Source organism: Octodon degus, unplaced genomic scaffold (genome assembly GCF_000260255.1).
Source record: "Octodon degus isolate 3935 unplaced genomic scaffold, OctDeg1.0 scaffold00018, whole genome shotgun sequence".
Lineage (NCBI taxonomy): Eukaryota > Metazoa > Chordata > Mammalia > Rodentia > Octodontidae > Octodon > Octodon degus.
The window spans coordinates 23,198,516-23,223,860 of NW_004524594.1; the positions used below are offsets into that span (position 1 = coordinate 23,198,516).

General features: G+C 50.9%; 1 protein-coding gene across 4 annotated transcripts; it reads right to left on the reverse strand.

Annotated features, from left to right (window-relative positions):
- Nucleotides 1-24: 24 nt before the first annotated feature.
- Nucleotides 25-24,043, reverse strand: Capn1 (calpain 1). Of its 4 annotated transcripts, none has more exons than XM_023710524.1 (22): nucleotides 24,003-24,043; nucleotides 22,441-22,708; nucleotides 22,247-22,316; nucleotides 21,855-21,973; nucleotides 17,986-18,119; nucleotides 17,705-17,873; nucleotides 17,062-17,145; nucleotides 16,626-16,711; nucleotides 16,219-16,293; nucleotides 15,974-16,134; nucleotides 6,141-6,316; nucleotides 5,348-5,359; nucleotides 4,590-4,801; nucleotides 4,461-4,500; nucleotides 3,926-3,991; nucleotides 3,791-3,848; nucleotides 2,729-2,793; nucleotides 2,225-2,293; nucleotides 1,951-2,029; nucleotides 1,276-1,392; nucleotides 970-1,028; nucleotides 25-719 (listed from the first exon to the last, which is right to left on the reverse strand). In XM_023710524.1, the coding sequence occupies exons 2-22, from the start codon at nucleotides 22,705-22,707 to the stop codon at nucleotides 693-695; spliced, it is 2,145 nt and encodes a 714-aa protein (XP_023566292.1). In that variant the 5' UTR covers nucleotide 22,708; nucleotides 24,003-24,043; the 3' UTR covers nucleotides 25-692. The 4 variants fall into 4 exon arrangements, with proteins under 4 accessions (XP_023566292.1, XP_023566290.1, XP_004627309.1 ...); XM_023710522.1 differs by lacking the exon at nucleotides 24,003-24,043 and adding an exon at nucleotides 23,875-23,985; XM_004627252.2 differs by lacking the exon at nucleotides 24,003-24,043 and adding an exon at nucleotides 23,333-23,618.
- Nucleotides 24,044-25,345: the final 1,302 nt, after the last annotated feature.

Here is a 25,345-nt window from a genome sequence, read left to right on the forward strand (position 1 = left end):
AGAATCACACTCAAGAGACAGATGTGGGGCTTTTTCCTTTATTTTGTAGGGTTCCTCTGCAAAGAAACACGGGATCTTCCCGCCTCACACTCAGTGCCTCTGGTACCCCATAACCAGTTCCTGAAGAGTCCCCATTAAAGTCACCAATATAAAAAAGGAGAGGAGCAAGGAAGGCCCAACCACCCCCAGGTGGGCAGCACCTGGCAGGCATGCAGGGCTACAGAGATGGGCTGCAGGACAGGGAGGGGGCTTTGGCTTCTGCCCAGGAAGGCACAGGTGATCCTGGCCCCGGGGGACTCTCCGGGGGGAAGGGCTCACACGCGTGGATGGCAGACTGTGCACCCTGACTGCAGACTGTGCAGCTAGTGGTTATAAAGTATGCAGGTGACTCCAGGTGGGGCAGCTTCTGGAGTAAGGGGAAGGGTCACATCAGGATGCTGGCTTCGGGGGCTTCAGCCTGCCCTGAGGCAGGAATAAGGGCAAAGCTGCCTTTCAGGCTTGGCAATGGGGGGTGGGGCAGGGGACAGGGAAGACCCCACAGCTTCGCCCAGAGAAAGTGAACAGTGGTGGCTGGGAGAAGGGACAGGAGGATAAGGGTGCCTTCCTGCTCCCAGGAAGGCACTTGCAGCTGGCGTAGCCTGGCAGGAAGCCGAGGAAAGGAGAGGAGCAGCAGGGAGCACCAAGCCTCCTCTTCATGCAAACATGGTCAGCTGTAACCACTGCAGAGAGGACAAATCAGTGGGTGGGGCAGCAGCAGACTTGGCTGACTCAGTCTCCCCCTTTACCTGGACCCTGAGCCCAGGGCCCACCCAAGCTCAGAAGCTGCCATCCCTGCCCTCCGAGGGAGCTTCACAGGGAAGCTGCTTTCTTCCCTCCTCTATTCTCAGGAGACTTGGCTGATGGCTCCTGTGGAGACTTCCCCTCTCCCCTCAGGAGAAGACTGCCAATTCCCCTCACTCAGAGTCTCACCTTTAACAGGTCGAAGGTGACTACTCCATCCAGATCCGTATCCAGAGTTTTAAAGAACCCTGTACATTGGAGAGAAAATGGCATGGGACTGGGAACTCACTGGGACACTCATGTGTCCCCCCACACCTTCCCACTACCCGCTAAGCTGTCACCACTTAAGCTGAAAGGTGACTCAGAGGACTTCCTCCAGCTCAGGAGACCAAGCACAGAGCCCTCCCGAACCCCACTGTCTGCACTGTCATTTGTCCCTCTGCCATTCCCACCGGCAACTGGGACACAAGGATGGAGCCAGTCAAGGACACTCACGGAACATGGTTTCCAGCCGCACCAGGCAGCACACAAAGTTGTCAAAGTCGACGGCCAGGTCAGGTTCGGAGTACCGGGTGATAATGAGCTCATACAGCTTCTTGTTGAGCTTGAAGCCTAGGTGGAAGGATGAGTAAGGGGACAGGGAGGACAAGTCCAGCAGAGCTCAAAGGACACCTCCTGGGCAGGGCAGGAGCAGTGAGGAGCCAGGCAAGTGAAGACCAGTCCCAGAGGAAGCGCCAGCCCAAGTCCAGCCGGGGCTAAGAGCCGGCACCGAGGGCCCAGGGGCCTGGCTGGGTCTGCTCCCCACATTCTACCTTGTCCTGAAAAGGACAGCACAGTGGAGGCCGCCACCTCTTTCACTAGCAGCAGACACCTTCCTTGTCCCTCCCCGGCTGAGCAGCCGGAGCTGGGCAGCTCTCCCTCTCAGAGCCTCATGGCTCCTGCGTGCACAGGGGGACTGTGAAGGACCTGTCCTCATCGGGTCACAGGGAGGAGGGAAGGGAAGACGCTGACACAGCACTTGGCTCAGATCAGCCTCACATCACCCCCAGCCAAGGGGCAAGGGCTGTGGGCAGCCACTGCCATGGACCACTGCAGGAAGCAGCCTGGGGACAGGAACAATGGTGCCATGTGCTCTGGGCCCCACTGGTGCCCTTAGCCCTTGGGTCTCACCTGCAGACTCAATGGCCATCCGCATCTCATAGGCACTCATGCTGCCTGACTTATCCAGGTCAAACTTTCGGAAGATGGCCTGGGATGGGGGCAGAGGGTGAGGCCAGGCTGAGTGTCAAAGCTCACCTGCCCCCACCCCACCCTAGAGCTGCTAAGGGTGGGTCGGGCAGAGGCCAAGTCAAGGCAGTCGCCTGGTCCACACAGCCTGCCAGGGGCCTGCAGCCTGGCCCAGCCCTGTGGGACCAAGGCCATGCCACCAGCTGGGACCACCCACCAGATAATTCCGGATTCGGTTCCACAGGATGTTGAATTCTACTAGGCCCAGCTTCCCATTGCCATCACGCTGAGCAGTCATTAAGAAAGAAACTCAGCACCTTAGACCAGGCCTGTGGGAGGGGACAACTGAGGAAGAGGAACACTGGCCACAGGGAAAGCAGGACAGCTGTCAGTGCTGAGGGAGTAGCAAGTACCATGTGCAGCCGCCCCAAAAGTTAGTTATGCTCTCAGAACTGGGTGCAAAAGGGTGTGTGTCGGGGGGAGGGGGAAACAGCACCAAGCTTCAGGGTCAGTGGAGGACCCTAGTTTTGCCATAAGGCCTGTACCTCAGTTTTCCCCTCAATTAACTGGAGGATGCCTTAAAAATTTGCAAGGGGCACATGTACAACCTCATGCCCCCAGCTTGGTCCCTTTCTTGGCTTTGTTCTAGAGACAGTCTACCCAGTCAGTAGTGCCTTTCCCTAGCCCTCAGCATCAGGAGACAAAGCAGAAGGAAGGATACGTCCATGAGGTTCACCATGCTGCGGCACGACTCCAGGCTGAAGCCTTTGGTCCGCAGGTCTTTGTCTATAAAACACCAGTTCTGGAGGTCAACCCGGTGAGCCTCCTGCACCTGTCTCTTGCTGGGAGGCTGGACAGCAGGTCACGGTCCTGCTTGTGGGTCGAGTCTCGAAGAGCAAGGGGGGCAGACTCATGGTCAAAAAGGAGTGTGAAGTAATTTAGTGGGTGGGCTGGTGTCCCAGTGGCCACACTGGCACCCAATGATTGGCCCAGAGTAAAATGAAGCCAGAGGACAACAGAAGTGCAAGAAATTGGGCAGACAGATGGACAGGCAGCCTTTGCTGCAGACTCCAAGGAAAAGCAGGACTTCCTCATGGACAGAAGACCATGAACAGGACAGGTGCTGAAGGCAGCAAAGCACACAAAACTCGGGGCAGGCTGGTCCACTTCCGGTCCACCTAGTCACACCCTGCTTCTCAAGCCACTTGGCCTGGTGGGAAGGGGCAGCTGTCTCCAGGAAAAGGCAGCCATTCCCTTGGCACTAAGCTGCTGGTGGCCAGCTCCACCATGAACCTGCAGACCATCCCAGGCCTGCAAGGACCCAGAGCCCAGGTAGGAACAGGGCACAGCAGGAGCAGGAAGAGTCTGAGATGGACATGTGCTAAGCTGGGCTCTGAAAGGCAGCGGTGGGCAGCCCTAGTCCCACAGACTGAGGAGTGGGGCTCGGGCCCAAAAGCCTGGATTCTGACAGTGTGCAGAAATGGGCCAGGACAGGGGCTGGAGAGATGGCTCAGTGGTCTAAAGCACCTACTTAGAACAAGCTTAGCTAAAGCATCGGGGACCGCGGTTCAATCCCCCAGCACCACATGCCAGCCAGCCCCGCCCCCTGGTGGGCTGAGCTGGCCACACACACACACACACCACTCTCTCTCTCTCTCTCTCTCTCTCTCTCTCTCTCTCTCTCTCTCTCTCTCAAATAAATAAAAAAAATGATATTATAAAAAAAAAAAAAAAGAAATGGGCCAGGACAGGGTGTGTTGAGCAGCCGCATGGGGACCCTCACGTTTGCTGATGATCCTGTTCAGGATAGTCTGTAGCTCCCTGACGCTAATCTCCAGGTCCTGGGGAAAGAGTAAGGATGGTACCAGCCCTGGGAAAGGCCACCCCCACCACCAGCAACCCTCAGGCCTCAGCCTACCTCTCCTGCCAGCTGCCTGAAGAGGGCTTTGAAGGTCTCATCGATCTCTTCTTCTGAGAGCACTTGCTAGGTGGAGAAGGGAAGGAACAGGTAAGGGGTGCCCTGAGCCCACCTGCAGGGACAGCTGCTGAGGGAGGGCAGAGATACTTGTGGGCCACATTCACTTCCCTTCTGAGCCTTACTCTGGGAACCTCTGCCCAGGACTTCTGCTGCAGTTTAGCTCAGTGTGAAAGGTAAATATTTGGGTCCTTGCTGCACACCCTTGAGCAGGTTCCCCACCCTCTTGAAACTGTTTCCTATTCAGAGGGGACACAGGGACAGGACCCATAAAGGGCTGTCATGGGCAGGAAATAAGATACTCAGACCCATCACAGATGAGTGACTGGAGACCGTGTCCTTTTGTCACAGGGCCAGCACAAACCACAGGAACTTGGCAGGAGGGCATTGGTCCTGCTAGCTGAAGTCCAAAGTTGCAGGACACCCAGGGGTGAGGGAAGCAGGAAAGGGCTGGTGGCTGGGGGAGTGGAACACGCACCTCGTCTGGGAGGTTGGCCTGGACCTGGTCATCCAGCTCCCTGCAGAAAGGGGAGGCAGAGGGGCTGGTCAGGAGGAAGAAGCTGGGGGTGGGGGAAGGAAGGAAAGGAAGGGGGAATCTGTGACTCACTGGGTGCCAGCGCTCTTCTCTGAGAAGAATCGAAGCACGAAATCACCCTCCTTGTTGGGCTCGAAGGTGGATGGCACCACCACATACTCCCCAGGTGGCAGGCGGAAGCGGGTGCTGACCTCCCGCAGGTTGATGAACTGTTCTGAGCGTGCCCGGGACGAGTTGGCCAGGAAGAAGTCACGTTTCAAGTGCACAGCTGGCTGGCCCTCCAGCTGGCGGGAAGGAGGAGGGGGCAGGGCTGCAGCACCCACTTGGCCCACTCTTGGGAGCTGCCTTGCCCTGGCCTCAGCCTCCAAGCCCTGGCTGCCCATGTGACCCTGACAAATCACTATGCCTCAGTTTCCTCATCTGCTCCCTCATCACAGAGGGTGGAGGCTCTGAGCAGCTAAGCATGAATAAGCCTCGCTGGAACACTCTCATGCCATGTAAGTGACATTCTATCTCAGGCAGACCGGGGCTGAACTTACTGGGTAGAAACAGTAAGACAAGGGAAGTGCTGTGTGTGCACATCTGGGTAGGGCTCTGAGGACCAGGGTTCAAAGCCAGCCCTCCTTGCTACCTGCTCAAGAGGTCAGGAGAACAGTGAGAGCTCGGCCCACGCAACAACCTTGGGAAAAGGACTTTCCAGGTAGTAACACGAGGCGATGTCTCAGCGCTTTACTTGGGGATGTGCTTGCTACTGTGCTGCCCTGCTGGGCCACACGAGGCTGAGTGGATTCTCTCTCAGGTAAATCCAAGCGAGCTGGAGCCACACCTACCTCTCGAGGGAGCTGCAAGACAGAAAGGGAGAGATGTGTGTCCTGGGGCAGAGAGCCCGAGTTCTCAGCCTGCAGGGTGGGGCTGAGGAGACAGGAGGCAGGGTCCCAGGTCTGGGGCCAAAGGGGACAGACAGGGAGAGTGTCTGTGTCTGGACCAGCCTGGCCTTTATTTTTTATTCATTTTTTTGGCGGAACTGGGGATTGAACTCAGGCCCTTGTGCTTGCCAGGCAAGTGCTTATTCTACTGAGCCATCTCCCTGGCAGCCTGGCCTTTAGAAAAGCTACCAGGATGGCCAAGGAATTGTAGTAAAAGTCGAGGGACATTAGAGGCCCACACCACGCTGCCAGAGGTCTGGGATGAGCAGAGACTGTGACTGGACTTCACCCCAGAGGTTGGGAAGATCTGGCGATTTCTGTCCCCTTCTTGAGCAGAGCTTAGGAGGCCGAACAGGTGCAGGGCACAAGTCAGAGGGATAACCCCTGCTGCTGCCCTCCTCAGCAGCCCGGGCTCACACCCTGCAAGGCAGGGGGCTCTCCCATGCCCCAGGAAGGTCCACTTGCCCACTTTTTCTGAGCCAAAGTCTGGCCCCAGGAGCTGTCAAACCAGCTCTCTCTTCTAGAGAGCAGCGTGCCGCCCTCTACAGGTGAAGGTGAAATCCAGGACGGTCAAGGTCAATTTTAGGTCCCTGTCCACCTTGCACGCCTCCGGTCTTGCCTCCTGTCTCGCGTCAGGCCAGCCTTAGGTGTGACCCGCGGCCTCGGGTGCCCCCTAGCGGAGCTTGCTGCGCCTCACCTCGTACACCGCGAAGCCGATGGTTTCCATGTCGCGGCCGTAGCGGCGCTCGCGGCGACGGTGCTTCTGCATGAGAGCGAGCACAAAGCTGCAGCCAGACTCCCGACTCCCGAAGTCATCTTCGTCATCTACTTCCTCCAACCGGATCTTGAACTGGGGGTTCACCCAGAAGGTGGCTGCAGGAGGAGAGGAAGCCAGGATCAGGGGCCAGCAGGACACAGAGGTCTTCAATACCAGCCTCACTCGGGGACTTCAAATCCAGTCATTCACTGGGCAAACGTTAAGTGAACACTGTGTGCCAGGTGACAGGGACAGAGGGGCAGGTCCAAGCACATGGGGTCATTTATATATTTACAGAATAATTGCAAAGAAAAGAGAGCAGGGCTTGGTCTAAGGAAGTGATCAGAAAAAGACGAGAGAAGCCAGGTGTGGGGGTGCAGGACTCTAGGAGGAGCCAGGAAGGCAGAAAGTTTGAGCCCTGCCTGGGCAACTTAGCAAGACTTAAAATAAAGTCTTAAAATATTAAAGTAAAAAATAAAAAAGTGATGTTGGGTGTGGCAGGCACACCTGTAATCTCAGCACTTGGGAGGCTGAGGCAGGAGAGGATTGTTTCAAGTTTGAGACCAGCATTGGCTACAAAATGAGCTCAAGGCCATCCTGAACTGTAAGGCAATGCCCTGTGTCAAAAAGACAAAAAAATTAAAAAGGGACAAGGGTATAATTCAGTGCAGAAGCACTGGGTTCAACCTCCAGGACAGAAGGGAAGAAGAGGACAGAGGAAGAGGGAAGAAGGCAAAGAAGAAAAAAAAAAAACCAGAGAGAGTGGGCAAGTGTGCGCACACGTGTGTGTGTGTGTGTGTGTGTGTGTGTGTGTGTGTGTGGTCTAACAGGAGCCCACAGAGAACCAATAAAGGATGATAGGGACTTGCATTTCAGGCAGATTGGTAATTTAGCTGACTGAATAACACTTTTACTAAAAATAATCAAGTGCTGAATAGAATACACAAAACTTCTCTTTATTTATTTATTCACTTATCTTTTTTTTTTTTTTTTTTGCAGAACCAGGGATTGAACTCAGGACCTTGTGCTTGCCAGGCAAGCACTATATTCTACTGAGCTATCTCCCCGGCTCCTCACTTATCTTTTTGAGACAAAGTCTTACTGTGCAATTCAGGCTGGCCTCAAACTCATAGTGATTCTTCTCCCTCGGCCTCCTGAGTGCTAGAATTACAGCTGTGTGCCACCATGTCCAACCTACAACACTCCTTTTTAAAATTTATTTATTTTATTAATTTTATTGAGAAAAAAATTGCAATGAGACAGTTTCAAAACAGGGTGGTAGGGGAGTTACAACAATTAATTCATTGCATATTGTTGTCTTTGTAGTAGTCATTCATAGCTCAAGATGCCGATCTGATATCCTGTCCAAACACTATTAGTACAAATCTTTCTTCTTATTGAATTAAAAGAAAGTGGCTATATATCTATCCTAACTATTCTGTATATACAGATACAAAATTGTCCTTCATTTATATCTCCTTAAAACTCCTTTTTAAAAGTACCAATACCAAGCATGGTGCTGCACTCCTGTAATCCTAATGTGCAGGAAGCTGGGGCAGGAGGATCTCTGATTTTGAGGACAGCCTGGGCTACACAGGACAACACTGTCTCAAAATAAAATAAAATAAAATAAAATAAAATAAAATAAAATAAAATAAAATAAAGGTACTAAAAGCCGCAGTAAACTTCCCTCCCAAATTTACAATTAGACAACAGATCATAAGAGGTGTCCTTGAGGATGTGGAGAAATCAGGACCTTACACACTTGCCAGTGGAACAAAAAAGTGGCACACTTGCTTTAGACAATGGTCTGGTAGCATCTTGTTTGTTTGTTTGTTTGTTTGTTTGTTTTTTAGTGGTACTGGGATTAAACTCAGAGCCTGCAAGCACTTATTCTACTGAGCTATCTCCCTGGCCCTCGGTCTGGTAGCATCTTAAAAGGCTGGACACAGGGCTACTATCTGAGCCCTAACTGTGCTCCTCGGTAGATGCTGTAGAGTGAATATGGCCGCAGGAAGCTGGTACAAGGCCACTCAGAGCAGTGTTCTTAGGACAGCCAACAGAAGAGACAAGCACTTAACTATCAACTGATGAGCGAAAAACAAGGTGTGTCTAAGAAATGGAATATTATCTGACAATCAAAAGGAATCAGGCTGGGCGCTGGGAGGCCGAGGTGAGACGATCACAAGTTCAAGCTCAGGGGCGGGGGAGATACTCAGTAGAATAAGCGCTTGCTTGGCAAGCACAAGGTCCTGAGTTCAATCCTCAGTACTGCAAAACAAAAAACAACAACAACAACAAAACTCCCCCCCCCACAAGTTCAAGCTCAGCTTGGATAACTGAGTGGCTTACTAAGAACTTGTCTCAATATAAAAAACAAGGCTAGAGGTGTAGCTCAGTGCAAAGATCCTGGGTTCAGTCCCCATATCAAGTACAAATAAAGGAACCAAACACTCATACAGGGCTGGGGATATAGCTCAGTGGTTTAAGTGCCTACCTGGCAAGCATAAGGTCCTGAGTTCAATCCCTAGTACCAGGAAGAAAACAACAACAACAACAACAACAACACACATACAAACTACAACATGGATGGACCTTGCAAACATACTAATTGAAAGAAACCAGCCACCAAGGGCCACATACTGTATAATTCCATTTGTACAAAATATCCTGAATGAGAGACAGGATGGAGATCCGTGGTCCCAGTGGGGCTGGGGCATGACAGTGCAGTGGTGGGGGGAGGATAACGAAACACCCTAACATTGACATGCGTGCGGAAGGTGTGCAGGTCTGTGGATATACTAACTGCTGATGGATCATCGCGCACCTTAAATAGGTGAGTTAGATACTATGTCACTTAAATCTTGATAAAGGTGTTTTTTAGAAAATGGAAACAAGTGGCCCTGCAAGGTGAGTCATGCATAGCCCATCAAGCCCTGGAGCCCACAGCAGAGGATGCAGGCCACGTGCAACCTGAGGCGGAGCATCCAACAGCAGATTCCATAACCTGTAAGCCATGAGAACCTCCAGCCAGCAAGGAAGAAAGAAAAACAAGTCCACTGGCCACCTTGCAGGTACGCTTGTTGCTTTAATTCCTGCTGCCCATGAAGTCAAGGAAATCTTACGCGACAAATTTAGTCTCCAAAAGGGTGAGTGTCCCAGGTGGCTGCCAGAAACATTCTGGAAGAACTTAAATTAGCCGAGAACTCAGAGAACTCCCACACATCAGCCTCTAGGATAAGAGGTGCAGCTCCCACAAGGAGACAGGGAGAGAGATTGAAAGATGGAAAAAGAAACAAGAGAGAAGAATATTGAGTGGAAGGGTCCAGCTTTCACTTAACTAGAATTCTAAGAAAATAGAATAGGAAGGACGCTGTGTGCGTGCGTGCGTGCGTGTGTGCATACACACATTTGTGTATGTACAGTGCTGGGCCTTGTGCCTGCTAGGCAAGCACTCTACCACTAGACTACATCTCCAGCCCTCAGGAAATATTTTAACAGATGATGGCTAAAAAATTTCTAGCATTGTTGAAAGATAGTAATTTAGACCCAGGATGTTCAACAAATCCAAAGCAGAATGGAAAGAAATCCATATCTCAACAAAGCATGGTAAAATTGTAGAGTATCACATTAAAAATAAGCTTAAATTAGGCATGGTGGTATGCACATGTAATTCTCACTGCTCAGAAGGCTGAGATGGGAGGATTCTGAGCTCAAGTGCAGTCTGAGAAACTTAGTGAGACCTTGTTGCAAATGAATGAATGAATGAATGAATGAATGTTCAATGGGCTGAAAATAACGTTAATCCAAATTCAATATCCAGAGAACAATCAAGGCTAAGCATGGTATAAAGGCACTTTAGACAAACCTAAGAAAGTTTATCCCCATACACCCTTGCTAAAAGAAGTACACAAGGCTGTAATCCAGGCAGGTGGAAAGTAAGTTCAGGTGAATGGTCTGAGAGTGGTAAGCAAAACTACCACACGCACAGTAGCTAACTCAAATGATGATCATGGTGGTGTTCAATTTAGGACAAAAACCAGGCCAGGGAGATAGCTCAGTAGAATAAGCACTTGCCTGGCAAACACAAGGGTCTGAGTTCAATCCCCAGTTCCACCAAAACAAAACAAAAGAAAAAAACTTGTTTAGAATTAAAATACCAGTTTATATAAGCATATTAAAGGGAAAAGCAATCCAACCTACATATTCTAAGGTCTTGTTTCCCCACCCCACCCCAAAGTCTTTGTATTGTTTGGGAGAACAGTAAACATATGAGATAGCCAGGTGTAGTGGAACACATCTGTAATCTCGGTGCTCAGGAGGCTGAGGCAAGGGGACCCCTGCAAGTTCAAGACCAGCCTAGGCTACATAGTGAGTTCAAAGCCAACCTGTACTACATAACAAGACCCTCTCTCAAAAAGCAAAAAAGAAGAAGAGGAGGAGGAGGAGGAGGAGGAGGAGAAGAAAAAAGAAGAAAAGGAAAAGGAAGAGGAAGAGGAAGAGGAGGAGGAAGAGGAGGAGGAGGAGGAGGAGGAGGAAGAAGAAGACGAGGATGACACAAAATAAATTCAAAAGCCAGGCATGGACTGGACACAGTGGCACACACCTATAATCCTAGCACTCAGGAGGCTGAGACAGGAGGATTACTGCAAACTTGAGACTAGCCCAGGCTACAAAAGTGTGCTCAAGGCTAGCCTGAACTGCACAGTAAGGCCCTGTCTCAAAGAGACAAAACAAACAAAAGCCAGACATGGTGGTGTACTACTGTAATCTCAGCACTCAGGAGGCTGAGTTCATACTGTGCTGGCCCCACCCCCAGGGCAGGCTGAGACAGCGATTGAGACTGTGCATAGTCGCTTGTGCCTGTAATCCAGCATTTGGGAGGCTGAAAACAGGAGGATCACTGTGAGTACAATCTATGTAGTGAGACCCTGTATCCCCTGTACTAAATGCAAAAAAAAAAAAAAAAAAAGAGGCTGAGTTCAAAGCCAGCCTGGGCTACAAAGTGAATTCAACGCCAGCCTGAATTACATACTGAGAGCCTGTCTCATAACACAAAACTAAATCAATCAATCAATCAATCAATCAATCAACCCAAAGAAGCTAGATGAAACAAGATAATGAACAAAAAGCAAACTGATGACAGGAAAAATACTACAGAAAGAACTTCCAATGTCAAAAATCATTTCTTTATAAAGATTAATATTGGCAAACTTCACAGAGTTTATAAAATACAGAAAACTGTCACAAACATCCTATATAAAGAGAGAACATTATTATAAACCAGGCATAAAGCCAGGAGTGGTGATGTTTGCCTGTATTCCCAACACTCAGGAGGCTTAGGCAGGAGGATCCCTATGACTTTTTTTTTTTTTTTTTTTTAAATGTGGAACCAGGGATTGAACTCAGGCCCTTGTGCTTGTGCTTATTCTGCTGAGCTATCTCCCTGGCTCCATCCCTATGACTTTGAAGCCCCTAAACTACATAGAGAGATCATGTCTCAACCCTCCCCCCAAATGCCCCAAAACAAATAAAATGAGGCATAACAGAATACATGGTATAACTGTTTTAGAAACTCTGAAAACAGACAGAAGAAAAGGAAAAATTCTTAGAAAATATAACTCATAAAAATAGGCTCAACCATAGTTCAGTAATACTTAGCTCAGTTTCAAATAAAACAAAGCTATGCACAACATAAGAAATTTCTTAAAAGGCTCAAGAAGGAAGAAAATAGGAACAATCTGATAACCATTATTCATTGTTGAACTTTCATCTTCACATTAAAAAACAGGCCTGACAGCTTTATGGACAAGTTTTACCAAACACTGAGGCAACATATCCTTCCTACATATCCTTAGGCAAACCCTTCTAGAAAACAGAAAGAGAGATGATATTTGAAAAATGTAGCAGCAATACCAGTGTGGTTAGTGAGAGAAAACAAAGTAACAGGGAAATCTCACTCATGAACTTGGATGTAAAATCTGTTGTGTAAAAGTAATAACATCCAGAACTGGTGAGATGGCTCAGTGGTCTAAAGCACCGACTTAGAACAAGCTTAGCAAAGCACAGGGACCGCGGTTCAATCCCCCAGCACCACATGCCAGCCAGCCCCGCCCCCTGGTGGGCTGAGCTGGCCACACACACACACACACACACACACACACACACACACACAAATAAATAAAATAAAAAATAAAATAAAATAAAAGTAATAACATCCAGGGCCAGGGAAATGGCTCAGTAGAATAAGTGCTTGCCTGGCAAGCGCAAGGGCCTGAGTTCAATCCCCGGTTCTAAAAAAAAAAAAAAAAGACTCAGCACTAAAAGTAATAATATCCATTCTGGGAGGCTGAGGCAAGAGGAGGACTATAGGGTTTGAGCCCAGAGTGGGCAACTTAAGTGACTGACATTCTGACCCTATCTCCAAATAAATAAATAAGGATGTAGCTCAGTGTGAAAGCCCTAGCCTCAATCCTTAGTACAAAACAATAGCAGGTATACTGAAACTGTTGTATAAAGTTACATTCAGGCTGTGCAGACAGACATGACACATAAATGAATTCCATGGTTCAACTCGGTCCCACCCCCAAGATATCTCATTATAAGTATTTAAAAATCTGCAAATATCCAAATTCCCTTCATTTCTAGTAACATGCATTTGATTTTCACAGGAGTTTTTTGTTTGTTAACCAGGTTCAAACTCAGGACCTGGTGCTTACTAGGCTGGTGTTTACGCTGCTGAGCTATTTCCCCAGCCCTGTAGTAACAGGCATTTGAGATAAGGGATACTGTTATAGTAGTGATAAAATGAGAGCATGTCCAGGAATAAATCTCAACATGAGCTTGAATTCTTGGTAATGAAATTTGTAAGACTCTGTTGAAAGATATTATAAAGATCACATACATAAAGATCGATGCACAACCTGAGACAAGGATTCTCAAAATGGCAATAGTTAATTAATAAACTCCAAATTAAGGTCTCAGAACAACTTATGTATTTTCCTTCATTTATTTGTTTTTGCAGGACCAGGGATCAAACCCCGTGCCTCGTGCATGCTAGGCAAGTGCTCTATCACTGAGCTGCACCTCTGGCCTCAAAATGTTATTCTGCAAGATCTAAAAAACCTATTCTACAATTCACATGTAAAAACAAAGAGACAAGAAGAGCTAAGCAGCTCTTCAAGAAGGAATTTGTCCTGTCCAATAGCAGGGCTTCCTCCAAGGACTTTACAAGTTAAGTGCTCCCTGAACTATTGTTTTTGTTTGTTTTGTTTTGTTTTTTTCTGTTCTGGGGATGGAACTCAAGACCTTGAGCTTTCCAGACAGGCCCTTAGGCAGCTGAGCTATTTCTCCTTTACAAGATAAATGACTGTGCTTTTTTATTTATTTTCTTCCTTTTTTTGAGATAGAGTCTTGCTATGTAGCCCACACTGGGTTTGAACTCACAGCAATCCTCCTATCTCAGCCTCCCTGAGTGCTAGGATTATAGGTTTGTGCCACCACACCCAACTCAAATTTACCCTTGGCAGAAGAAAAGACCAAGATACAGAAAAATGAATCAAAGAGCTGGACAGATAGCTCAGCAGACTAAAGCACCTGCTTAGGCACAGTTCAGTGGCCAGGGTTCGATCCCTGGCACCCCGTACCCGTGCCCGTCCCCTAGGCGTGCTGAGATGGTGATTGAGACTGGGTGTGGTGGCACGCACCTGTAGTCCCAGGGCTTGGGAGGCTGAAAACAGGAGAATCACTAGAGTCTGATCTACATAGTGAGATCCTGTAGACCTTGTACTTAATACAAAAAAAAAAAAAAAAAAAAAAAAAATTAAAAAAAAATGAGCCAAGATGTGGCAAGTACACGATGGAGCTGGAGCTGTAGGACAGCAGCCTCCTCAGTCATAGCATAGGGCATGGTGCAAGGGAAAACACTTCTGAGCAGAACGGCTAGGGCCGGGGGAGAGAGCTCAGTGGCATAAGCACCTGCCTGACAAGTGCAAGGTCCTGAGTTCAATTCCAGGTACCAAAAAAAAAAAAAACTGCTAGAGGTCACAGGACAGGCAGTATATTTGGCAAAGCCAAAGCTGTCCAGAAAAAAAGTGCAGGGTGGCAACTCCTGAGCAGTTTTGCTTTCAAAGGAAGCAGAAGCCAGGGTGGGGAGGCTGAGTCAAGAGAGGGTCACTATGTTCTTAGACTGGAGATTTTCCATAATGACACAGGAGTGAGAGGTGAGGGATGAAGGAACACAATGCTTTTGGGGGACAGGGAGGATGGGCTCCGGAGCACAGTGGGTTCCCAGAAGTGAGAACAGTTCTGCCTAAGTCCCAGGCAGGTGGCAGCAAGGATGGGCAAGGTGCACACAGGTGGACTAGAGGCAGCCAAGGTTGGTATGTGGACTGGGAGGAGGTGTCTGGCAGAGACCAAGGATGGAGCTCAAGCCCTGCCTGGGCAGCTTGGGAAGACCATCAAAATACCAAACAAAAGGAGCTGGGCTTGGAGCAGAAGAGGTCTTTCACAATGGGGTAGAAGCCAAGACTGCAGATGACAGCAACGAAGGAAAGAAGCTGAGTGCGGGGACAGTGCTCACCCACAGCAGAAGGGCTGAGGACCATGCATAGTTGCAGAGTGCTCCCTGCTAGCTCCAGGGTTTTTTTGTTTTGTTTTTTAAGGCCAGCTCTAGAGGGCTGGCCAAATAGCTCAGCGGATTAAAGGGCCTACAAGCAGGTGCAGGGGCCGGGGGTTCGATCCCTGGACCTGCCATGCTGGCCCTACCCACCTCCTGGGGCACACTGAGATGGCAACTGATGGCGTACACCTATAATCCCAGTTCTTGGGAGGCTGTAAACAGGCAGATCACTAAAAAGTCTGATCTGGTAGTGAGACCTTGAACACCCTGTAGACCCTTCCCTAAAACAAAACAAAAACAAACAAAAAAAAAAGACCAGGTCTTGCCCAGTTGCCAAGTTGCTTAAGCTGCCATGTTAAGCCCAAACTTGTCATCCTCCTGATCAGCCTCCCAGAGTGCTGGGATTACAGTTGTGTGCCACCCAACAGGCTGCGAAGAGCTCATTTGAGGTTTGAGGCTGCCACCACACAGAGAAAACTTGGTGTTTGTATTATTTCTCTCCAGCCACACTCAGTGACTCGGAGCCAGTGAAGAGCTGGGCTCAGCCTGGACTGCGGTTATGCTGGATGGAGGACCTGACGAAAAAGAGGCCAGGAAACTGAATGCTTGAGGGGAATACAATCAAAATGGTGAGGGTAGTGCTGGATGCCTGTGATTTCAGCATTCGGGGCGCCTGAGGCAGGAAGATCACAAGTTCAAACCCAGCCTAGGCAATTTAGTGACTTAGCAAGATCCTGCCTCAAAATAAAAAAGGACAGGGGCTGGGAAGATGGCTCAGTAGAATAAGCACTTCCCTGGCAAGTGGAATGGCCTGAGTTCAATCCCTGGTTCTGCCAAAAATAAATAAATAAATAAATAAATAAATAAATAATAGTAATAGTAATAGTAATAAAAAAGGATAGGAATGCAACTCAGAGCAAAAGTCTTGGGTTCAATTCCCAAGGCTTATACCACCACCACCCCCTCCACACACACAAAGATCCTAACCTAACCTGGATAAGGAAAGAGAACAAGACGGAGATGAAGACTGGGAAAGTGTTGGCTTTAACAGTTCATATTTAACTCTGCAGAGCAAACTCCAGGGGCTAACAAGTACAACCATCTCTAAGTGACAGTCGGAACCTGAGGCTTATGGCCCACGCCTGCTCCTCACCCGGGTAGTTGCGGCAGCCACCCGCGGTGCTCCCTCGCCGCCAGGTGCCCTCATACAGCGTGGTGTTCCAGTTGCGGAGAGTCCGGCTCTTAAGTGCGTCGGGCGTCAGGTTGCAGATCTCCAGGCGGGTGAACTCGCGCAAGAAGTCCCGGAAGGACATCCTGGGGTCAGGGCAGGGGTGAGCCACAGGCCCAGCCATGTGGCCATGGGGGCCAAGGCAGCCAGGCTGGCACAGGGCTCCTCACCAGAACTCTCCGTCTTCCATCTTCACCCGCAGCTGCTCCCGTGCGTATGGGTCCACGTAGTTCCACTCGGAAGAGCTGTGGGGAGCAGGGCACTGCCAAGGCTCATGGGCACCGACCTGTCTGTCCACAGTCCCCAGGCCCTGTCTACTCTGGCCTGTGTTCATGAGCCCCTTTAGGAGGGCTTTTCTCAGGGGAGCCTCCAAGTCCAGTTCTGGGCAGTGGACCTCTGGCCACATCCCAGGCTGACTAGGCCCCATGCAACTTATGATTTGTCAGGGAGGTGCCCTAAGATGGGCCCCTTTGTCCAACCCCAAATCCACCCTGTGGGACAGAGCCTCAGGTACAACCACCAAGGGCAACTAAGAGCCTCCCCAGGCCTCCGCAGGTCATCCCTACTTGCCCCTCACCTGTCACTCCAGGCACCTGTCCACTCCACCTCCCCCCAGGGATTCCGCATCCGGATCAGGTTCACCATCTGTCCCTGGTAGTTCACCTGTTCCCCAGAGTGCCTGTCAGTGCCAGTATCTGGCACAAACTTTGACAGCCCTCCCTGGCCCGCCTCTCACACCTCTCCCCACACCCCATAACCTACACCCATCCACATGCCAAGAAGGCTGTCCTCAAGGAATGTACAGCCAGAGAGGCGGCCATACATCTGAGCCACAGGAAATCAGGTAAGCTTCATAAGCACCTTGGAATGGGCGTCCCCAGGGAGAAGCAAGTGCTACAGGAGGTCAGAGGGGGAGCAGGCATCTCCCACAGCCCTGGTCAGGAGCCAGGAAGGTCAGGATGGGACAGGAAGCAGGACTTACCCTGCAGGGCAGGCCCCACCCAGGGAAGTACCTGCTTGGCCCCAGTCACAGAGTACGCATGGCCCTTCACCAACTTCTTGAAAGTGACTGCCTCCATGTCCAAGACGCTGGAGATCTGCAGAAAGACACCAATGTGAAGCCCTGCTGGATCTAAGGCAATGTCCCTGCACATATAGTAGCTATTGGGAGTGGCAGACGAGGACCCCGCTCCTATCTTCTCTGTTCTCACGCAGTTCCTCAGCTCTGGAGGATCCTAGGTACTCATCAACATTGCCACAGGGGGGTGTCTAGGCATGGGCGTCCCATTGAGTGTTACTGGTTAACAGAGGCCTAAACATGTGCATACGCACATATACAGCCATGCATGTGTCCCAAGAGGAACAGTACTACAGGGAAGAATGGAAACAATGGGATGGAGCCAGGTGAGGAAGGAGAGGAGTAGGGTTAGGCCCAAGGAGGGTATAGAGGGAGAACACAGGAGTGGTGAGGAGTCAGGAGCACAAGTCTGGGGGAGTCTAGACCTGATGTTTAGGGGATGGAGTGGAAGGAGGGACAGGAATGACATTGGACATGGACATGCTGCAGTGAGCAGAGCATGAATAGGGACAGGGAACTGCTGCATCCCAGGCTGGGTGCCAGAGGCAGGGCATGAGTGACAAGCTGGGTACACTCACGTCAATGGAGCAGCCCAGCAGGGAGCCCCGCTCCAGCGCCTTGAGGATGATTTGGTAGAGGTCACTGGGTGCCTTGCGAAGCTCATACCACTCGGTGACTCCACCTGTGAAGTCCTCAAAGCCTTCCGAGGTGCTGCCTCCTGACAGGGCCTCGTAGCTGCCATTCACCCTGTGGGCAGCCTATGTCAGCACTGTGGCATCGAGTAGGACCTGGTAAGAGGGTCAGGAGTTCCCAGCCCTGGGGGGTGGAGGTGGAAGCTGTTGCCTAGGTCACTACTCACTTGGCATAGGCCTTCTCAAGCAGAGCACTCCAGAACTCAGTGCCTTCGGCAGAATGCACAAACACCAGCTTCCCGTCCTTGGTGGGCAGCAGGTCATCCACAACCACATCCACCCATTCCCCAAACTGCCACAGCTGTGGGGGAAGGGCACAGTGACCACCTGCTTTGGGATCCCCCAGACCCAAGTGCCTCCTTCAGCTCTGCCGCTTACTACCCTCTTACCCTAAAAATAAGGCTTAGCTAACAAATAATCAGCCTTGGAAACTAGAGATCAAAACTGCCAGCCCAGGGCTGGGTAGTTAGCTCAGTGGTCTAAGTGCCTGTCTGGCAAGCGCAAGGACCAGAGTTCGATCCCCAGTACTGCATGCCATGCCAGTTCCGGAATCTCAGATGTGATGGCGCACACCTGTAATACCAACACTAGGGAAGCTGAGACAGGAGGATAATTACAAGTCTGAGCTACGTAGCAAGACCCTGTACCAAATAAATAAATTTTAAAAAATTTCTAAAAGTTATAAATAATACCTTTAAAAAAAATACTAGCCCAGCTGAGCATCATGGCACACACCTATAATCTCAGCATTAGGGAAGTGAAGGCAGAAGGACTGACTTGAGTTTGAGGTGAAACTAGGCTGCACAGTAAGTTCAAGGGAAGCCTGAACTACATGGAGACCCAGTCTCCAAACCAAAACAAAACAAACAAATGCCAGCCTCAGTGAGCCTATCCTTCCCTTTCCTACCATTACTGCTCTCTTGCTCAGTGGCTATGCTGTAAGGCAGGTAAGGCCAGGGTAGGCCGATTGGGGCTGGCAGTTTTGATCTCCAATTTTCAAGAGTGCTTATTTTATAGTTAGGTCTTACTTTGGGGAAGCATGGTAGATGCATGATTCTAGGCCACATATTCTAAAGACACATATAACATATATATATATATATATATATATATATATATATATATTTGACATATACTAGATACAACTATATAGCCATATAGTCAGCCATCTACAGGTTCCACAACCATAGATTTAACCAGCTGATTCAACCACAGAGTCCCCCATTCTATGAAAACACTAAGTGGCCAGGGAGATGGCTCAGTAGAATAAGCGCTTGCCTGGCAAGCACAAGGGCCTGAGTTCAATCCCCAGTTCTGCAAAAAAAAAGAAAAAGAAAAAGAAAAAGAAAACACTACTATATTTTTAAAGATGCATCTGAGCCAAGCACAGTGGTACACATCTTGTAAACCCAACACTTTGGAAGGCTGAAGCAGGAGGATAATAAGCTCATCTTGTCTGGGCAACTTAGTGAGACACTGACTCAAAAAAGTAAGTGCTGAGAGCCAGCCATAAGTACACACCTATAAAACCAGCACTTGGCAAGGCTGAGACGGGAGGACTGTGAGTTCAAGCCCAGCTTGGACAGCTCAGCCCCTTAGGAGAATCCTGTCTCTAAAAGGTGGGGAGGCTGGTGACACAGCTTAGTGCAAGGACGCTGGGTTCAATCCTCAGTAGCAACCCCGGTCTTGGCCCTGCGTGGCACAGTGGTACACCTGCAATCTCAGCTATTCAGATGACTGAGGTACAAAGCCTAGACAACTTAGCAAGACTCTGTCTTAAAATAAAAATTGAAAAACAATAAAAAATGCTGTGGACGCAGCTCAGTGGCACAGCACTTGGCTAGCTAAGTGCCAGGCCCTAGGCTGGAGTCCCAGTACCAACCCCACCCCCAAAGCATCAGTATTTTCTTGTCATTATTCCCAATCAATACAGCATAATAAATACAATATTTAAATAGCATCCATGTTGTATTAGTTATAAGTCATTTGGAGATGCCAAGAGTACTGGAAGATGCAGAGGGTGTGTGAAAATTATATGCAAATACCACAGTTTGTATGTAAAGGACTTGAGCATCCATGGGGTCCTGGAACACACCCCTGCAGACACGGAAGGAAGTATATGTAGATAGCAGGTCCTGGATAAGTTATCTGCTCTGAACCCCTCAGTTCCTTCCCACTGAAGTGGATAACAGCTGGGCGTGATGGCGCATACTTGTAATCCCAGCATTCAGGAGGCTGAGGCAGGATTGCTGTGACTTTGAGGCCAGTCTGGACTACAAGGTGAGTTTAAGGCCAGCCTGAACTACACAGTGAAATCCTATCTCAAAAAGACCAAGATTCCCCAATAAAATAAATAAATAAAGTGGTCAATAGTGTGTGTGTGTGGTTTGTTTTGTTTTGTTTTGTTTTGTTTTGGTATTGGCAATTGAACTCAACTGAGATCTGGCCAGGCAGGCCCTGTCCCTAACTTTCCACTCCCTTTCCAGGGCTGGGTATAGAGGCATGCATGTAGGAGTAAATGAACACACACACACACACACACACACACACACACACACACAGGGACATGCGCAGGGTGACTAAATGCGCACGGTGAATGTAAAATGCAGTTCTGGGTATCCTCTTGCCAGGGCATCTCTCTGCCTTGTATTGTCCAAAGGGAAGACCGGCTCCTAAAAACACTGGTGCATCCTCATCTACCTCATTCACTGGCTCTGGCACTGTACAACTCTGGCTCCTCTCCAAAGTGAAAATGAGCAGGCAAGGAAGACATTTTGAACGGATTCAGGACACTGAGACAGCTACGACAGCATAATTAAAGACACGCCTGAAAAAAGTCTCCCAGTATTTCAGCCAGAGCTAACAAGAATGGGATGTGTGTGTATCTTGGAAGGGGGATTAATTGCAATGTTTCTTTTACTGTAATAAAATTTTCCAGTGTTTATTCACTGTATATTACTACACACGGATATACGTAAACAGATGTAAAAGGAATATGTCCTACCTAGATCCTTCTACAAGACAGGTGGGGCTGGTTTCCTGCAATCCTGAGATTTGCTTAGAGATGTCTGGCGGCAGGTTTCCCAGGGCAGTAGCCGGGGTGTGGCTCAGGCCCAGGGTGCCTGAAGCCAGAAGATAGCCAGCGACCCAAGCCCAGGCCCGCCAAGAACAAGGCTAGAAGTAGGGCAAGAGGGTCCGAGGATCTGGGGTATAAGGGGGAAGGGATATTGAAAGGGCCAATCAGAAGCCAGGGAGGAACTGATTGGAAGGCTGAGCGAAGGAGGAGGAGAAAGGGGGTGGAAGGTCACGCCCCTGTGGAATAGAGCGGGGCAGGTGTGGCCCTGCGCTAATATAGCTGGTGGTTGCCGCAGTGGGCCGTCGTCGTCCTTGCGCAAGGCCAAGGATAGCATGGTAGGGCTTCCTGGCTAGGCAGGAGGATGGGACATCTACGGTAGAGTCCTTCTGGATGGCTGGGACCATCAGGGCAGATGGCTCCCAACTAAGGGTGCTGGACTGTGTCCCTCCCAAGCCCAGCTTATTGAGAATTCCTTTGTATGACTTGGAAAAATGGGCCCTGTCGCAAATGTCAGGAGGAATTGGTGCAAACACACTTACTCCTGAGTCTTTCTTTTCTGTCAGACTGTCAGAGGCTGCCAGAGCTCATAAGCTGGGAGATGGCAGAACTGACAAGTGGAGAATGGTCATGTTTTCCCAGCAGAATATGCCTTCTCTAGAGAAAGAAACTTAAGGCCCGTGTGAGAAAAAGAATTTGTCCCACAGGATATAACACAGAAGTCTTTCTACTCCTCCACTTTCTGCCTGATACTCACAACCACCCAGGAACACTGCCAGCAGAAATACCTGCCCAGCTATCTCACACATGACTGGAGGGGTAATGGTGAGGGCTAATACCTGCCAGAGGGAGGGCTCCCCCTGCAGGGTGTGGCCTGTCACCCTAAGTTCAGAGTACTGGGGCCTCCTTCCACATTTCCTCCACTGCCTGCTACCCCTCCTCCCAAGGGGCTGGGCCCTTCACCTGAAAGTGGAAGATGCCAACATAGCCATCCTGGAAGCTCTGGCCATGGGGAACCACTCGGTGAAGAAGGGTATCATTCAGAGTGAGGGAGGCAATGGCAGCCAAAAGCCAGCAGTCCCCTGGAATGGAAAAGACCCAAGTCAAGCCTGCTGTATGGCTCTGCTTTGTGTGTGTGTGCATTTGTGGGTACTGTAGTGGTACCGGGGGGGGGGGGCCTCAAATGTCTCTCAGTTTACAGACAAAATCCAGGAACTGGGCAAACCAGCCCCTGGTGCTGATAGCCAAAGCCTGTTGGGGCTTGCAGGAGGGAGGGGCTGGGGCAGAGCCCAGAGGAGTGGGAATGGGGAACTGTAGTGGAAAAAGCATCCAGAACCCCACCCCTAGGGGCCTACCTAGTGCTCCCTGGCAGATGTCTGTGCGTGTGGCTCCATCCACGATGAACTGGGGGTTTGACAACAGCTCCTGCAAGACCCAGAGTCCTGTCCCTGCGCCAGTCTCTCCTAAAAACTGGCTACCAGCCACGCAGACCCCAATGCCCACCCACGATCAGTGTGAGCGGAGTCCCACTCATGGTGGTCCCTCTCACCATTGGGCGCTTCCACTTGATGCCATAGGTCTTGGAGGAATTGGGACCGAGCTCTTTATAGCCCAGGCTTTGGGGCACAGCAGGAAAGGCGTCATCTCGGAAGAGGGTTCCACTCTGTAGGCATCGAGCCCGAAGCTGCTCATAATCCTGGCCCAGGTACTTGATGGCGTTCTCGTGGCGCCCCAGGCCTAGATCCTTGGCCCGTTGCTTCTGCACTTGGGCTGACACCCCGGTGCAGTAAACGGGCGTGATGAACTCCTCCGCCATCCTGTGGGCCAGGTGGGTCTGCAGGGAACCTTACCAAAACTAGAACCCAGCTCCTGCCCGCTAACGATTCTCTTCTGCCCTATCCTCCCTTCCTTTCTTCCTTCCTCACAGAGCTAAGGGCTCTGGGCTTCCAGAATCCAGGAAAGGGCCTCCCAGTTCCCAGGTATTCTGACCACCACCACTCCTTCCCCTCACTCCCAGAATCCGGCCGGCAACTCTGTGGTCAGCCCGCAGCCAGGTGCATAGGGTGGAGCTCTTCCTGAACTAGGGAACAAGAAAGATGGAGGGGGAGGGTAGAGAAGGTCTCTGACCCTATTGGCCCTCTTGTTAACCCCTCCCCAAATTAGCCAAACTCCTAGTTTACGGATTCCTTTCTCCGGCTTAGACTGAAACCCTAGACAAAAAGAGCCCCTCTCCCCAGCGCCCCGTTCCCTACTTGGAGATCGGAGTTGCCAGGGCCCAGCCCAGCGCCTAGGGACAGAGCTGAGCCCAGGCTGGAACCGGAGCACCCACCACTCCTTGGACACGGAAAGAGTCCAGAGCAGGGGCCGATCTCGGGCAGCCCCCCAGCCCGGAAGCAGTGGCGGGGATCCAAGACGCGCGGCCCGCCCACCCGGCTTCTTACCTAGGGGAGGGGAGGTTGGGGCGTCACTGATGTCCCCTCCGCTGACTTCCCGTGTAACAGCTCAGGACTGGGCCCAACCAGGAAGAGCACTCTTCCCCGCCTCTCCCTCCGCCCTCGTCCCTCCTCCGTTTTTCTCCCCGGCTCCTAACCCGCTTCCCTGACTCTCCCTTATCTCTCCTGCAAGGCTTTGACTATCTCTTACTCATGGTGTCTCCCCGCCCCTCCCTCGGCAGGCCCGGGGCCAGTTCGCGAGGACAAATTCGCCTAAGGCAGGGCTGTCCCCGGGGAGGGGCCAGTGCCTGCCGAGGTGGGGCGGCGGGGCCGCGACAGAAGGGCAGGTGGGGGAGGGGAGAGCAGGGCAGGGGGTATTTTTAACCAGGGGTAGCAGCTCGGGTTGCAAGGCTGGCGGCCGCACCCCACTCTGCCGCGCGGGCATTCCGGGGCGATAGGCGCCAGCAGCCGGAGCCCCGCGCTGCGCCCCCAACTCCGCCCGCGCGGCCGCAGCTGCCCTCGCCCGTCCAGTCCCGGCCAGCTGAGATTACCTTGGACTGCAGCAGCTGCTGCGCGGTGGGCGGACCCCGGCGGGACTCTCAGCAAACTGCAGCCCCTCCCCGGCCCGGCTCCGCAGCTCCCCGGCTCCCGGCCGCGCAGGCTCCCCACCTCCACCCACCTCGCGCCTTGAGGGCCAAGCCCGGAGCTCAGCCACCGCCTTAGAGGTTCGGTGCGTCCATCAGGGCGGGGTGCAGGAAGCCGGCTCTCCAGGCCCCGGCTCGTGGTGTGACCTTAGGTAAGTCCCTGCCCCACTCAGCCCCGATTTTCCTGTTCTCATTTTGAATGGGGTGGACAGGTGCAACGGTGAGTCCCTCTTTCTCCAGAGTCCTGGGGTTTCGTGCACCGGGAAGTTGTCTCGTGCAGCGAGACCTCCGGAGAATGCTACAGAGGCTTCCCGCAGGGGTACAGGCCCTTTTGGGACCCTTGATTCTGCCTAGCTCTTGTGGACTGCAAGAGGTTGGAGCAAAAGGGGGGGGGGGCACTGGAGTGATCTCTTCATTAGTATGGAGGTCCCAGCCTAGCAGCTGCTGGAGCCCCTACATGATGTACAGACAAGCATTCTGCTGCAGAAATTGTGCATAGCTTTCCCGGAATTTTAAGCCCTATGATCCCCAAAAGGTAACAGCCACTGATGTAATGGGACTCCACTCTCACCCCAAGATTACAAGATGGGGATAACTGAGGTCTGCAAGGGTGTGATTTGCTGAACTCCCTCACCCGATGAGTCAGGGCTGGAAACAGCTTCTGGGCTCTTTGACCTTCACCATTCAGCATTTGTGTGTCAGATCTTTTTTGTTGTTGTTGTTGTTGTTGAAAGAGTCTTACTATGTTCCAGGCTGGCTTCAAACTCACAGCAGTCCTCCTGCCTCAGCCTCCCAGTGCTGTGGTGCTGGGAGTACAGGTGTGCACCACCATGCCTGGCTTTTATGGGTCAGATCTTATCTAAACCTTTCTGGGGGTACTCTTTCCTTGGCAGAGACCCAGGGCCAAGGCACATCAGCCCCTGCTGGGAGAGGGGACACTCCATGCCCACTTTGGGAAATCAAAGAAGCTAAGTCCTGGTTCCTGTAGACAAATAGGATTTACACAGTGAGGTTCTTGGAAGGGTTTTCCTGAGAGAAAGAACAGCAAAGTCAAGGTCTAGACAGTGGTGGTGAACCAGTGGCACGCAGGTCCCAGCAGGCTGTTTGTTCCTACTGGAAGCTCTAAATGGTTCACCATCACTGGTAGTGGCTGGGGAACATGTGCCCATAGGTGCAGCTGCCAGTGTTCCTCATGGCTGCACTGTAGGGAGCAGAGGTCTGAGTGAAGAAAGATGTCCAGGAGAGACAGCAAATAACACTCCTGCCCTCAAGCTGTGCCTTCCACAGTCCCACAGTGCCTTTCACAGAACTTCTGTCACTCCTACTGACTGCATTTGTCTCTATGTGGGCACTGTCCACCTCCTACATACACTTGGGC